The sequence below is a fragment of the Oncorhynchus keta genome, chromosome 7 (genome assembly GCF_023373465.1).
Source record: "Oncorhynchus keta strain PuntledgeMale-10-30-2019 chromosome 7, Oket_V2, whole genome shotgun sequence".
Lineage (NCBI taxonomy): Eukaryota > Metazoa > Chordata > Actinopteri > Salmoniformes > Salmonidae > Oncorhynchus > Oncorhynchus keta.
Window position 1 is genome coordinate 50,197,151 of NC_068427.1, and position 15,946 is coordinate 50,213,096.

Sequence of the window (15,946 nt, forward strand, 5' to 3'; positions counted from 1 at the left end):
TGTTCTGTCTGAACATTAAAATGCATGGCGGGAGGGGTTTTGGAAGCATAAGGACTTTATCTTTAATATATCAGCGGGAAATACTTTTCAAAAAAGAAAAGAAGCTAATGTCTGAGAACTGCAGGGAGAAGCTAATGTCTGAGAACTGCAGGGAGAAGCTAATGTATGAGAACTGTAGGGAGAAGCTAATGTCTGAGAACTGTAGGGAGAAGCTAATGTCTGAGAACTGCAGGGAGAAGCTAATGTCTGAGAACTGTAGGGAGAAGCTAATGTCTGAGAACTGCAGGGAGAAGCTAATGTCTGAGAACTGCAGGGAGAAGCTAATGTCTGAGAACTGTAGGGAGAAGCTAATGTCTGAGAACTGCAGGGAGAAGCTAATGTATGAGAACTGCAGGGAGAAGCTAATGTCTGAGAACTGTAGGGAGAAGCTAATGTCTGAGAACTGTAGGGAGAAGCTAATGTATGAGATCTGCAGGGAGAAGCTAATGTCTGAGAACTGCAGGGAGAAGCTAATGTCTGAGAACTTTAGGGAGAAGCTAATGTATGAGATCTGCAGGGAGAAGCTAATGTATGAGATCTGCAGGGAGAAGCTAATGTCTGAGAACTTTAGGGAGAAGCTAATGTATGAGAACTGTAGGGAGAAGCTAATGTCTGAGAACTGTAGGGAGAAGCTAATGTATGAGAACTGTAGGGAGAAGCTAATGTCTGAGAACTGCAGGGAGAAGCTAATGTCTGAGAACTGCAGGGAGAAGCTAATGTCTGAGAACTGCAGGGAGAAGCTAATGTCTGAGAACTGTAGGGAGAAGCTAATGTCTGAGAACTGCAGGGAGAAGCTAATGTCTGAGAACTGTAGGGAGAAGCTAATGTCTGAGAACTGTAGGGAGAAGCTAATGTCTGAGAACTGCAGGGAGAAGCTAATGTCTGAGAACTGCAGGGAGAAGCTAATGTCTGAGAACTGCAGGGAGAAGCTAATGTATGAGAACTGCAGGGAGAAGCTAATGTCTGAGAACTGCAGGGAGAAGCTAATGTCTGAGAACTGTAGGGAGAAGCTAATGTCTGAGAACTGTAGGGAGAAGCTAATGTCTGAGAACTGCAGGGAGAAGCTAATGTCTGAGAACTGTAGGGAGAAGCTAATGTCTGAGAACTGCAGGGAGAAGCTAATGTCTGAGAACTGCAGGGAGAAGCTAATGTCTGAGAACTGCAGGGAGAAGCTAATGTCTGAGAACTGCAGGGAGAAGCTAATGTCTGAGAACTTTAGGGAGAAGCTAATGTATGAGATCTGCAGGGAGAAGCTAATGTCTGAGAACTGCAGGGAGAAGCTAATGTCTGAGAACTTTAGGGAGAAGCTAATGTATGAGATCTGCAGGGAGAAGCTAATGTATGAGATCTGCAGGGAGAAGCTAATGTCTGAGAACTTTAGGGAGAAGCTAATGTATGAGAACTGTAGGGAGAAGCTAATGTCTGAGAACTGTAGGGAGAAGCTAATGTATGAGAACTGTAGGGAGAAGCTAATGTCTGAGAACTGCAGGGAGAAGCTAATGTCTGAGAACTGCAGGGAGAAGCTAATGTCTGAGAACTGCAGGGAGAAGCTAATGTCTGAGAACTGTAGGGAGAAGCTAATGTCTGAGAACTGCAGGGAGAAGCTAATGTCTGAGAACTGTAGGGAGAAGCTAATGTCTGAGAACTGTAGGGAGAAGCTAATGTCTGAGAACTGCAGGGAGAAGCTAATGTCTGAGAACTGCAGGGAGAAGCTAATGTCTGAGAACTGCAGGGAGAAGCTAATGTATGAGAACTGCAGGGAGAAGCTAATGTCTGAGAACTGCAGGGAGAAGCTAATGTCTGAGAACTGTAGGGAGAAGCTAATGTCTGAGAACTGCAGGGAGAAGCTAATGTCTGAGAACTGCAGGGAGAAGCTAATGTCTGAGAACTGCAGGGAGAAGCTAATGTCTGAGAACTGCCAGGAGAAGCTAATGTCTGAGAACTGCAGGGAGAAGCTAATGTATGAGAACTGCAGGGAGAAGCTAATGTATGAGAACTGCAGGGAGAAGCTAATGTATGAGAACTGCAGGGAGAAGCTAATGTATGAGAACTGTAGGGAGAAGCTAATGTATGAGAACTGCAGGGAGAAGCTAATGTCTGAGAACTGCAGGGAGAAGCTAATGTATGAGAACTGCAGGGAGAAGCTAATGTATGAGAACTGTAGGGAGAAGCTAATGTATGAGAACTGCAGGGAGAAGCTAACGTCTGAGAACTGCAGGGAGAAGCTAATGTCTGAGAACTGCAGGGAGAAGCTAATGTATGATAACTGCAGGGAGAAGCTAATGTCTGAGAACTGCAGGGAGAAGCTAATGTATGAGAACTGCAGGGAGAAGCTAATGTCTGAGAACTGTAGGGAGAAGCTAATGTATGAGATCTGCAGGGAGAAGGCAGAATGACTGAGAACTCTAGGGAGAAGTCAGGATGCTGTCTAGAGTTTGAGAGAGCTAGTGACCATCGTAAATAAGATAAAGCATTCCTCGTAGTAGTCATGGCCTAGCTCCAGGCACGATTGTTTATCTTGCGCTGTCAGTGTAAATAAAGATGCATTTTTTTAGCCTATCAATGTCCAGATGAAGCAAGACTTAATAGTCCTAATTGAAGTATGCAGGTCGCAGGCATGTTCTACTACCCTCAATAGGCCGTGGGTCTAACCTCCAGCAGACAGAGTTCCACAGTTCCACAGTGAAAGTGGCTTTCATTGACGATTTGGACCGTTTTTTTGAAGAGGGTGGATTGTTTCAAAGAAGACGGAACGCACCCAGACGGCCACGGAGCACAGCATCTCTATTGGATAAATACGGAGCACAGCATCTCTATTGGATAAATACGGAGCACAGCATCTCTATTGGATAAATACGGAGCACAGCATCGCTATCGGAAACATACGGAGCGCAGCATCTCTATCGGAAACATACGGAGCACAGCATCTCTATTGGAAACATAAAGCATCTCTATTGGAAACATACGCACAGCATCTCTATTGGATAAATCTCTATCGGGAGCACAGCATCTCTATTGGATAAATACGGCACAGCACAGCATACGGAGCGCATCTCTATCGGAAACATACGGAGCACAGCAGCATCTCTATCGGAAACATACGGAAACATACATACAGGAGCACAGCATCTCTATCGGAAACATACGGAGCACAGCATCTCTATCGGAAACATACGGAGCACAGCATCTCTATCGGAAACATACGGAGCACAGCATCTCTATTGGAAACATAAGGAGCACAGCATCTCTATCGGAAACATACGGTGCACAGCATCTCTATCGGAAACATACAGAGCACAGCATCTCTATCGGAAACATACGGAGCACAGAATCTCTATCGGAAACATACGGAGCACAGCATCTCTATCGGAAATCTCTATTGGAAACATACATACGGAGCACAGAATCTCTATCGGAAACATACGGAGCACAGCATCTCTATCGGAAACATACGGAGCACAGCATCTCTATCGGAAACATACGGAGCACAGCATCTCTATCGGAAACATACGGAGCACAGCATCTCTATCGGAAACATACAGAGCACAGCATCTCTATCGGAAACATACGGAGCACAGCATCTCTATCGGAAACATACGGAGCACAGCATCTCTATCGGAAACATACGGAGCACAGCATCTCTATTGGAAACATACGGAGCACAGCATCTCTATTGGAAACATACGGAGCACAGCATCTCTATTGGAAACATACGGAGCACAGCATCTCTATCGGAAACATACGGAGCACAGCATCTCTATCGGAAACATACGGAGCACAGCATCTCTATTGGAAACATACGGAGCACAGCATCTATCTATTGCATCTCTATCGAAACATACGGAGCACAGCATCTCTATTGGAAACATACGGAGCACAGCATCTCTATTGGAAACATACGGAGCACAGCATCTCTATCGGAAACATACGGAGCACAGCATCTCTATCGGAAACATACGGAGCACAGCATCTCTATCGGAAACATACGGAGCACAGCATCTCTATCGGAAACATACGGAGCACAGCATCTCTATCGGAAACATACGGAGCACAGCATCTCTATTGGAAACATACGGAGCACAGCATCTCTATCGGAAACATACGGAGCACAGCATCTCTATCGGAAACATACGGAGCACAGCATCTCTATTGGAAACATACGGAGCACAGCATCTCTATCGGAAACATACGGAGCACAGCATCTCTATTGGAAACATACGGAGCACAGCATCTCTATTGGAAACATACGGAGCACAGCATCTCTATCGGAAACATACGGAGCACAGCATCTCTATCGGAAACATACGGAGCACAGCATCTCTATTGGAAACATACGGAGCACAGCATCTCTATTGGAAATATACACTAGATGTTGGAACATTGCTGCTATAACAGCCTCCACTCTGCTGGGAAGGCTTTCCACTAGATGTTGGAACATTGCTGCTATAACAGCCTCCACTCTTCTGGGAAGGCTTTCCACTAGATGTTGGAACATTGCTGCTATAACAGCCTCCACTCTACTGGGAAGGCTTTCCACTAGATGTTGTAACATTGCGGCTATAACAGCCTCCACTCTTCTGGGAAGGCTTTCCACTAGATGTTGGAATATTGCTGCTATAACAGCCTCCACTCTTCTGGGAAGGCTTTCCACTAGATGTTGGAACATTGCTGCTATAACAGCCCCCACTCTGCTGGGAAGGCTTTCCACTAGATGTTGGAACATTGCTGCGGGGACTTGCTTCCATTCAGCCTCGCTTTGTGCACAGGGGCATTGTCAGCATTGTCATGCTGAATCGGGAAAGACCCTTCCCTAAATTGTTGCCACAAAGTTGAAAGCACAGAATCATCAAGAATGTCATTGTATGCTGTAGCGTTAAGATTTCCCATCACTGGAACTAAAGGGGTCCGAACCATCAAACACAGCCCCAGACCATTATTCCTCCTCCACCAAACTTTACAGTTGGCACTATGCATTTGGGGCAGGTAGCATTTTATTGTCATCTGCCAAACCCAAAGTCATCCGTCGTGCTGACAGTGAAGCGTGATTCATCACTCCAGAGAATGCGTTTTCTCTGCTCCAACGACTTGTGGGAAACATGGCATCCTGCAACGGTGAAAGTCACTGAGCTCTTCAGTAAGGACATTCTACTGCCAGTGTTTGTCTATGGAGATTGCATGGCTGTGTGCTCGATTTAATACACCGTCAGCTACGGGTATGGCTGAAATAGCCGAATCCACTCATTTGAAAGGGTGTCCACATACTTTTGTATATATAGTGTATCTATCTCTAGCGATCCAGTATCCCTGTACATTGTAAATATGATTGTAAAGGTTTTCCTCCTCTTCCTCTGAAGAGGAGAGGCGAGAAGGATCGGAGGACCAATATGCGGCATGGTAAGTGTCCATGGTTCTTTTAATAAGAAATACTCAACATGAACAACTGAAACCAAAAACAATATCTGGTGCAGAACACAGACATGGAAACAAACACCCACAAACACGCAGTGAAACCCAGGCTACCTAAGTATGATTCTCAATCAGGTACACCCAGGCTACCTAAGTATGATTCTCAATCAGAGACAACCAGGCTACCTAAGTATGATTCTCAATCAGAGACAACCAGGCTACCTAAGTATGATTCTCAATCAGAGACAACCAGGCTACCTAAGTATGATTCTCAATCAGGGACACCCAGGCTACCTAAGTATGATTCTCAATCAGAGACAACCAGGCTACCTAAGTATGATTCTCAATCAGAGACAACCAGGCTACCTAAGTATGATTCTCAATCAGAGACAACCAGGCTACCTAAGTATGATTCTCAATCAGAGACAACCAGGCTACCTAAGTATGATTCTCAATCAGAGACAACCAGGCTACCTAAGTATGATTCTCAATCAGAGACAACCAGGCTACCTAAGTATGATTCTCAATCAGAGACAACCAGGCTACCTAAGTATGATTCTCAATCAGGGACAACCAGGCTACCTAAGTATGATTCTCAATCAGAGACAACCAGGCTACCTAAGTATGATTCTCAATCAGGGACAACCAGGCTACCTAAGTATGATTCTCAATCAGAGACACCCAGGCTACCTAAGTATGATTCTCAATCAGAGACACCCAGGCTACCTAAGTATGATTCTCAATCAGAGACAACCAGGCTACCTAAGTATGATTCTCAATCAGAGACAACCAGGCTACCTAAGTATGATTCTCAATCAGGGACAACCGGGCTACCTAAGTATGATTCTCAATCAGAGACAACTAGGCTACCTAAGTATGATTCTCAATCAGAGACAACCAGGCTACCTAAGTATGATTCTCAATCAGAGACAACCAGGCTACCTAAGTATGATTCTCAATCAGAGACAACCAGGCTACCTAAGTATGATTCTCAATCAGGGACAACCAGGCTACCTAAGTATGATTCTCAATCAGGGACAACCAGGCTACCTAAGTATGATTCTCAATCAGAGACAACCAGGCTACCTAAGTATGATTCTCAATCAGAGACAACCAGGCTACCTAAGTATGATTCTCAATCAGAGACAACTAATGACACCTGCCTCTGATTGAGAACCATACTAGGCCGAAACATAGAAATCCCCAAAATCATAGAAAAACAAACATAGACTGCCCACCCCAACTCACGCCCTGACCATACTAAATAATGACAAAACAACAGAAATGCCTTATTTACAAAGAAAAAAAATAAAGTATTATTTATTTACATAAGTATTCAGACCCTTTCCTATGAGACTGGAAATTGAGCTCAGGTGCATCCTGTTTCCATTGATCATCCTTGAGATGTTTCTACAACTTGATTGGAGTCCACCTGTGGTAAATTCAATTGATTGGACATGATTTGAAATGGCACACACCTGTCTATATAAAGATTCCACAGTTGACTGTGCATGTCAAAGCAAAAACCAAGCCATGAGGTCAAAGGACATTTCTGTATACCTCAGAGACAGGATTGTGTCGAGGCACAGATCTGGGGAAGGATATCAAAACATTTATGCAGCATTGAAGGTCCCTAAGAACACAGTGGCCTCCATCATTCTTAAATGGAAGAAGTTTGGAACCACCAAGACTCTTCCTAGAGCTGGCCTCCCGGCCAAACTGAGCAATTGGGAAAGAAGGGCCTTGGTCAGGGAGGTGAACAAGAACCCCATGATCACTCTGACAGAGCTCTAGAGTTTCTCTGTGGAGATGGGAGAACCTTCCAGAAGGACAATAATTTCTGTCGCACTCCACCAATCAGGCCTTTATGGTAGAGTGGCCAGACAGAAGCCACTCCTCAGTAAAAGGCACATGATGGCCTGCTTGGAGTTTGCCAAAAGGTGCCTAAAGGACTCTCAGACCGTGAGAAACAAAATTCTCTGGTCAGATGAAACCAAGATTGAACTCTTTGGCCTGAATGCCAAGTGTCACTTCTGGAGGAAACCTGGCACCATCCCTACGGTGAAGCATGGTGGTGGCAGCATCATAGTGTGGGATGTTTTTCAGCGGCAGGGACTGGGAGACTAGTCAGGATCGAGGGAAAGATGAATGGAGCAAAGTACAGAGAGATCCTTGATGAAAACCTGCTCCAGAACGCTTAGGACCTCAGACTGGGGTGAAGGTTCACCTGCCAACAGGACAACAACCCTAAGCACACAGCCAAGACAACGCAGGAGTGGCTTCGGGACGAGTCTCTGAATGTCCTTGATTGGCCCAGTCAGAGCCTGGACTTGAACCCAATCTAACATCTCTGGAGAGACCTGAAAATAGCTGTGCAGCGACGCTCCCCATCCAACCTGACAGAGTTTGAGAGGATCTGCAGACCATAATGGGAGAAACTCCCCAAATACAGCTGTGCCAAGCTTGTAGCGTCATACCCAAGAAGACACGAGGCTGTAATCACTGCCAAAGGTGCTTCAACAAAGTACTGAGTAAAGGGTCTGAATACTTATGTAACTGTGATATTTCAGGGGGGATTTGTGATAAATTTGCACAAATAAAATAAAATAGTTTTTGCATTGTCATTATGAGGTATTGTGTGTAGATTTATGAGGAAACATATATATTTAATTCATTTTAGAATATGGCTTTAAACGTGATAAAACGTGAAAAAGGTCAAGGGGTCTGAATCATTTCCTTGTCTGAGTGTACCCAGAAAGCACCGCGTGGCACACTGACGGTGTACGGGCTGCGGACACAGTGGGCGTTAGAGCAGGACGGTCTAATGGAGTATCCCATCTCCTCAAACTTACCTCCCGCCATCGTCTTTCTCCTTTCCATTACATTTAAAGGGATTTATTGGCATGGGAAACACGTGTTAACATTGCCAAAGCAAGTGACGGAGAAATAAACAAATGTGACAGAAAACATTAACACACACAAAAGTCCCAAAATAATGGATACGTTTAAAATGTCATATTATGTCTATATACAGTGTTGTAAGGATGTGCAAATAGTTAAAGTACAAAAGGGAAAATAAATATAAATATGCGTTGTATATATTTTCTCTCCTTGGAAGTATTCTATAAGTAGGAGGAGTTTAGTAATTTATCCAAAATACCCCGTACCGGTCTTTTCCCCACTTCTAAATTAGATTTCTAACATTGTAAATTAAAAGTAGCCTAACTGTCTAGTCATAGCTTCTATTTGAAGATACTCATGTATTCCTATTTTCGATTCTGGATAAATTTACCGTAATTTTGAAAAAAAAAAAATAGGGGGATGATTCGTAACCAGTGTATTTGACGTGTGTTTATCGTTGGTGTTGTTGGACCCTCCTCCATCCCCAGTAGAAAGTGATGCCCAAATAAAAGCGCTCACTAGTTTGGGAGCCTATTAGGAGCGGTACGGCTGAGAGACTGGCGGGGCAGGATACTATCCGAGGAGGCTGTGTGCAAAAAAAAAAGGGGAGAAAAGAAACATTTGGTTTCACGAACAGTACAACCGAACTAGCCTCCGAATTCACCGTGGATCTTTCATGGGTTTTGTTTTTTTAGAAGAGCTACATCAAACTACCGCTAAGATTACACATTTCCCACAGATTTCCCTGTCCCGTAATCAATATGTCCAGTAGCCCTATTATCAGGGTTCTGGTGGTGCTTTGCATCGGGACCGCTGTGAACTGTATGCCGAACAGGAAAAGCAGGCGGCAGGCTCATCAGGGAGAAACCAGAATTCCTTCTGTATCATCCGTCTCTCAAGGTGAGGTTTACATACTTTTTTTGGAGGGGGGGGGCTACATTTTGTTTGTAAAACTTTATTATTTGTAAAACGTTTTGGTTGTCTATTATAGAACAGTATCTTAAAAGTTTTATTCTTTAAGTTCTATTTTTGACATTTCGTCTTATTATTTATTATTATTATTATCATTGTAAACATTGATTGTGCCAATCTACTTGGAAGTGTAACAAGTTGACGTTCCTTCCCTAGACGGCTGCATTGATAATGGACAGATGTATAACATTAACGACCAATGGGAGCGTTCCTATCTGGGCACGATGTTGGTCTGCACTTGTCACGGAGTTGCGGGAATTAAGTGTAAAACAAAACCCGAAGGTGAACGTGCATTGCTACTTCCTTATATATATATATATGGTCAATGCAAGTCCTTTGTCTCTCACCATTTTGTAAATGTCAGTTAACTTATGTAAAATAATTATTGCAATGATCGAAGTTTAAATATGCTCTCTCATGGTACCTTTGTCACTAACTCCACGTATAGGCTCTGTGTCATCTGTAGAGAGAGTGTGACTGCTCTTGATGCTATTGGGTCATCTGTAGAGAGAGTGTAACTGCTCTTGATGCTATTGGGTCATCTGTAGAGAGAGTGTAACTGCTCTTGATGCTATTGGGTCATCTGTAGAGAGAGTGTAACTGCTCTTGATGCTATTGGGTCATCTGTAGAGAGAGTGTAACTGCTATTGGGTCATCTGTAGAGAGAGTGTAACTGCTCTTGACGCTATTGGGTCATCTGTAGAGAGTGTAACTGCTATTGGGTCATCTGTAGAGAGCGTGTAACTGCTCTTGATGCTATTGCCTCATTGGTAGAGAGAGTGTAACTGCTCTTGGCGCTATTGCCTCATTGGTAGAGAGAGTGTAACTGCTCTTGATGCTATTGCCTCATTGGTAGAGATCTGAGAGAGTAACTGCTCTTGATGCATCTGTATTGCCTCATTGGTAGAGGGAGTGTAACTGCTCTTGGTGCTATTGCCTCATTGGTAGAGAGTGTAACTGCTCTTGATGCTATTGGGTCATCTTGCCTCATTGGTAGAGGGAGTGTAACTGCTCTTGGTGCTATTGCCTCATTGGTAGAGAGAGAGTGTAACTGCTCTTGATGCTATTGCCTCATTGGTAGAGGGAGTGTAACTGCTCTTGGTGCTATTGCCTCATTGGTAGAGAGAGTGTAACTGCTCTTGATGCTATTGCTATTGCTGCTCTTGATGTAACTGCTCTTGGTGCTATTGCCTCATTGGTAGAGGGAGTGTAACTGCTCTTGGTGCTATTGCCTCATTGGTAGAGAGAGTGTAACTGCTCTTGGTGCTATTGCCTCATTGGTAGAGGGAGTGTAACTGCTCTTGATGCTATTGCCTCATTGGTAGAGGGAGTGTAACTGCTCTTGGTGCTATTGCCTCATTGGTAGAGGGAGTGTAACTGCTCTTGATGCTATTGCCTCATTGGTAGAGGGAGTGTAACTGCTCTTGGTGCTATTGCCTCATTGGTAGAGGGAGTGTAACTGCTCTTGGTGCTATTGCCTCATTGGTAGAGGGAGTGTAACTGCTCTTGATGCTATTGCCTCATTGGTAGAGGGAGTGTAACTGCTCTTGATGCTATTGCCTCATCGGTAGAGGGAGTGTAACTGCTCTTGATGCTATTGTGTCCTCTGCTTCGAGTTCTCCTAGGATAAATATATCATCTTTATGTGTGTTCATCTGCATCTTGTCTGTGTTTCTGTGTGCACACCCAGTGACTAACAAAACCCATGACATACCCCAAATATGTTTCACAGCTGAGGAGACCTGCTATGATAAGATCAACGCCAGGTCTTACCTGGTTGGTGAGACCTATGAGAGACCCAAAGAGGGCATGATCTGGGATTGTACATGCATTGGCTCTGGCCGGGGGAAAATCAGCTGCACCATTGCCAGTGAGTGGGCTCGTGTGCGTGCGCGTGTGCGTGTGCGTGTGTGTGTGTCTTTGTACCAGTGAGTGGGCTAGTTAATCTCGTTAAATCTCCATAACACATCGAGACCTCACAGTATGTGATGTAGTCTCTGCAGCTGGATGGGTGTCTGTCTGTCTGATATTGTCTGACTCTCTATCTGCCTGACTGTTTGTCTCTGTCTGTCTGTCTGTCTGTCTGTCTGTGTCTGTCTGTCTGACTGTCTGTCTGTCTGTCTGACTGTCTGTGTCTGACTGACTGTGTCTGTCTGACTGTCTGTGTCTGCCTGACTGACTGTCTGTGTCTGTCTGCCTGACTGACTGTGTCTGTCTGCCTGACTGACTGTGTCTGCCTGACTGACTGACTGTCTGCCTGACTGTCTGTGTCTGTCTGCCTGTCTGTCTGCCTGCCCGCCTGTCTGTCTGCCTGCCCGCCTGTGTCTGCCTGCCCGCCTGTGTCTGCCTGCCCGACTGTGTCTGTCTGCCCGACTGTGTCTGTCTGCCTGCCCGACTGTGTCTGTCTGCCTGCCTGTGTCTGTCTGCCTGCCTGTGTCTGTCTGCCTGACTGACTGTGTCTGTCTGCCTGACTGACTGTGTCTGTCTGCCTGACTGACTGTGTCTGTCTGACTGACTGTGTCTGTCTGCCCGACTGTGTCTGTCTGCCCGACTGTGTCTGCCCGACTGTGTCTGCCCGACTGTGTCTGCCTGCCCGACTGTGTCTGCCTGCCTGACTGACTGTGTCTGCCTGCCTGACTGACTGTGTCTGCCTGCCTGACTGACTGTGTCTGTCTGCCTGCCCGACTGTGTCTGTCTGCCTGCCCGACTGTGTCTGTCTGCCTGCCCGACTGTGTCTGTCTGCCTGCCCGACTGTGACTGCCTGCCTGCCCGACTGTGTCTGCCTGACTGACTGTGTCTGCCTGACTGACTGTGTCTGCCTGACTGACTGTGTCTGCCTGACTGACTGTGTCTGTCTGTCTGTCTGTCTGTCTGTGTCTGTCTGCCTGTGTCTGCCCGACTGTGTGTGTCTGCCCGACTGTGTGTGTCTGCCCGACTGTGTGTGTCTGCCCGACTGTGTGTGTCTGCCCGACTGTGTGTGTCTGCCCGACTGTGACTGTATGTCTGTGTCTGCCTGACTGTGTCTGTCTGTCTGTGTCTGCCTGACTGTGTCTGTCTGACTGTGTCTGCCTGACTGTGTCTGCCGACTCTGCCTGACTGTGTCTGCCTGACTGTCTGCCTGTCTGTGTCTGTCTGTCTGTGTCTGCCTGACTGTGTCTGTATGTCTGACTCTGCCTGACTGTGTCTGTATGTCCGACTCTGCCTGACTGTGTCTGTCTGTCTGTCTGTCTGTCTGACTCTGCCTGACTGTGTCTGTCTGTCTGACTCTGCCTGACTGTGTCTGTCTGTCTGACTCTGCCTGACTGTGTCTGTCTGTCTGACTCTGCCTGACTGTGTCTGTCTGTCTGACTCTGCCTGACTGTGTCTGTCTGTCTGACTCTGCCTGACTGTGTCTGTCTGACTCTGCCTGACTGCGTCTGTCTGTCTGACTCTGCCTGACTGTGTCTGTCTGTGTTAAAATGTCTCACTGTGCTCTATCTCCCAGACCGTTGTCATGAGGGGGGTGAGTCCTATAAGATTGGGGACACGTGGAAGAGACCTCATGACACTGAGAGCTATATGCTGGAGTGTGTCTGTCTGGGCAACGGCAAGGGAGAGTGGACCTGTAAACCTGTTGGTGAGCATTGGGAAAGCACTTTTCACCTGGGGTTGTATTTATTAAAGCACACTGTAGCAAAACTTAGTGCAACGTTTTAAATAGAAGCAAACGTTTATTGGATAAGTATAGATGGTACCTGCCAACCTGCAACTGGAGTGATGGCCGTCAAAACAAACACGGCATCTCTCTGTCTCTCTCTCTCGTCCTGTCCGACAGCGGAGCGTTGCTATGACAACGCGGCGGGGACATCCTACGTGGTGGGTGAAACCTGGGAGAAACCGTACCAGGGCTGGATGATCGTAGACTGCACCTGTCTAGGAGAGGGGAGTGGCAGGATCACATGTACCTCTAGAAGTAAGAGACTCACACACACACACGCACACCCACACACACATATGCCCTCAGGCATATATACACACCAGCTGGATCCCATTTTCATTGGCGTGTGTGTGCGTGTGTGTGCCTTAATGAAGGGAAAAGTTCAGCTTAACTTGGTGAAGAAGAATGTAAATGATCTGTGGTGATTTTAAAAAAAAAATGTTGTTTTTACATATCCTTAATTAAAACCCAATGCAATTCTATAACATTATGAAACGTGGTACATAATATACCACTGCCCATTATCCTGTTAGTGGCGCTAAACTGGGCTGTATTCATAAGGTCAAAATGTAGCAAAATAATTTGCAACAGAACAAAAAAAAAATCACCATCTTATTGGACAATTCCAGGCAGTCACTACCCTGTTCTCCTTTTCCCCCTTCACTCAGATCGGTGTAACGACCAGGACACACTGACGTCCTATCGTATTGGAGACACCTGGAGCAAGACGGACGCCAGAGGTCACATGCTGCAGTGTCTGTGTACGGGGAACGGGCGCGGTGAATGGAAGTGTGAGAGACACGCCTCCCTCCACACTACCGGATTGGGTGAGACTTGTAGTGTGTGTGTGTGTGTGTGTGTGTGTGTGTGTGGAAGTGTTCAATATATAATGTGTGAGAGACAGATGGCTGTTATTCCCCATCTTTCCCCAGATAGCTTGTGGTTGAACTGCATTGTAATTACAAGCCTCTACCAACATTTTAAAAGCGACAGATTCTCTTTTGGGATTTTTCCGGGGGATTTTTCCAGACACAGGATATCAATTGAACATTATAGGGTGGTGCTTAATCGGTTTCTGGGTAAACTGTCCCGTAAACTAGTCAAAGCAAATGAGTTAATCTACACTGTATTTAAACTTTTCTGTTGACTGGAAACATGGTTCCTGTGTGCTGTTTTAATGTTCCCCCATTCTCTTTAGCAGGATCTCTTTTTTTACTGTCGTAGTGTGCACTTACAAATGAGTCAACCCAAATCTAGTGCTATACATTTTTACAAACAATGTCACTGACTGAAAGCGTTCCACCCCCCCCTTTCCCCATCCATTTCCAGGCACGGGGTCCCGTGTGATCACTAACATCCAGCCGGCTGTGTATCAGCCCCAGCCCCTTCCCCAGCCCGGCCTGGAGCCTCACCCCGGTCTAGCCCAGGAAGGGGCCTGCCAGATGGACGCGGGGGTGGGCTACGCCCTGGGGATGAGATGGATCAAGACCCAGGGAAGCAAACAGATGCTGTGTACCTGCCTGGGCAACGGGGTCAGCTGTGAGGAGTGGGGTACGTGTTCCTAGTCTTATTCATGTGAATTCATGCCTGCATCTAATGGTTTAATTTTGGTCCATGCAGCACAAGTTCTGAACAGTGATTTTTAATAAAAGAAAGAAGGGGAATTATTCAGGCCATTATTATTATTATTATTTTTAAAGCTACTGAGTAAGATTTCCATTAAAACATTTGTATTTTTTATTCACATGGTAAATAAATTAGAAAGTTGATCTTGAAACTGTCAATGTCTCTGAGGTACTAAATACATGTGTGTGTATATATATTTTGTTGGTTCAAGTTGATTTGAAACAATGAATACATTGGAAATATTACTGATCAAAGCTCTAACAATAAAAGCAGGAAGCAATCTTTCAGACACTGTTCTGGTTATTTTCGGGACACTGTTCTGGTTATTTTCTGGACACTGTTCTGGTTATTTTCGGGACACTGTTCTGGTTATTTTCTGGACACTGTTCTGGTTATTTTCTGGACACTGTTCTGGTTATTTTCTGGACACTGTTCTGGTTATTTTCTGGACACTGTTCTGGTTATTTTCTGGACATTGTTCTGGTTCTTTTCTGGACATTGTTCTGGTTCTCTTCTGGACATTGTTCTGGTTCTCTTCTGGACATTGTTCTGGTTCTCTTCTGGACACTGTTCTGGTTATTTTCTGGACACTGTTCTGGTTATTTTCTGGACATTGTTCTGGTTATTTTCTGGACACTGTTCTGGTTATTTTCTGGACATTGTTCTGGTTATTTTCTGGACATTGTTCTGGTTCTCTTCGGGACATTGTTCTGGTTCTCTTCGGGACATTGTTCTGGTTCTCTTCGGGACACTGTTCTGGTTACTGTTCTGGTTCTCTTCGGGACATTGTTCTGGTTATTTTCTGGACACTGTTCTGGTTATTTTCTGGACACTGTTCTGGTTCTCTTCGGGACATTGTTCTGGTTCTCTTCTGGACATTGTTCTGGTTCTCTTCTGGACACTGTTCTGGTTCTCTTCTGGACACTGTTCTGGTTCTCTTCTGGACACTGTTCTGGTTCTTTCTGGACACTGTTCTGGTTCTCTTCTGGACATTGTTCTGGTTCTCTTCTGGACATTGTTCTGGTTATTTTCTGGACATTGTTCTGGTTCTCTTCTGGACATTGTTCTGGTTCTCTTGTTCTGGACACATTGTTCTGGTTCTCTTCATTGTTCTGGTTCACTTGTTCTGGTTCTGGACATTGTTCTGGATTTTCACTGTTCTGGTTCTCTTCTGGACATTGTTCTGGTTATTTTCGGGACACTGTTCTGGTTATTTTCGGGACACTGTTCTGGTTATTTTCGGGACACTGTTCTGGTTATTTTCGGGACACTGTTCTGGTTCTCTTCGGGACACTGTTCTGGTTC

General features: G+C 45.4%; 1 protein-coding gene across 1 annotated transcript in view; it reads left to right on the forward strand.

The window, feature by feature from the left end:
* Positions 1-8,867: 8,867 nt before the first annotated feature.
* LOC118379528 (fibronectin-like) overlaps positions 8,868-15,946 on the forward strand; it is a 91,081-nt gene continuing 84,002 nt past the window's right edge. Inside the window, exons 1-7 of the mRNA XM_052523146.1 lie at positions 8,868-9,246; positions 9,475-9,600; positions 11,051-11,188; positions 12,803-12,934; positions 13,133-13,270; positions 13,684-13,842; positions 14,345-14,566. Of these exons, the coding sequence (XP_052379106.1) occupies positions 9,108-9,246; positions 9,475-9,600; positions 11,051-11,188; positions 12,803-12,934; positions 13,133-13,270; positions 13,684-13,842; positions 14,345-14,566 (1,054 nt within the window). The 5' untranslated portion in view covers positions 8,868-9,107. The remainder of the gene's footprint in view (positions 9,247-9,474; positions 9,601-11,050; positions 11,189-12,802; positions 12,935-13,132; positions 13,271-13,683; positions 13,843-14,344; positions 14,567-15,946) is intronic.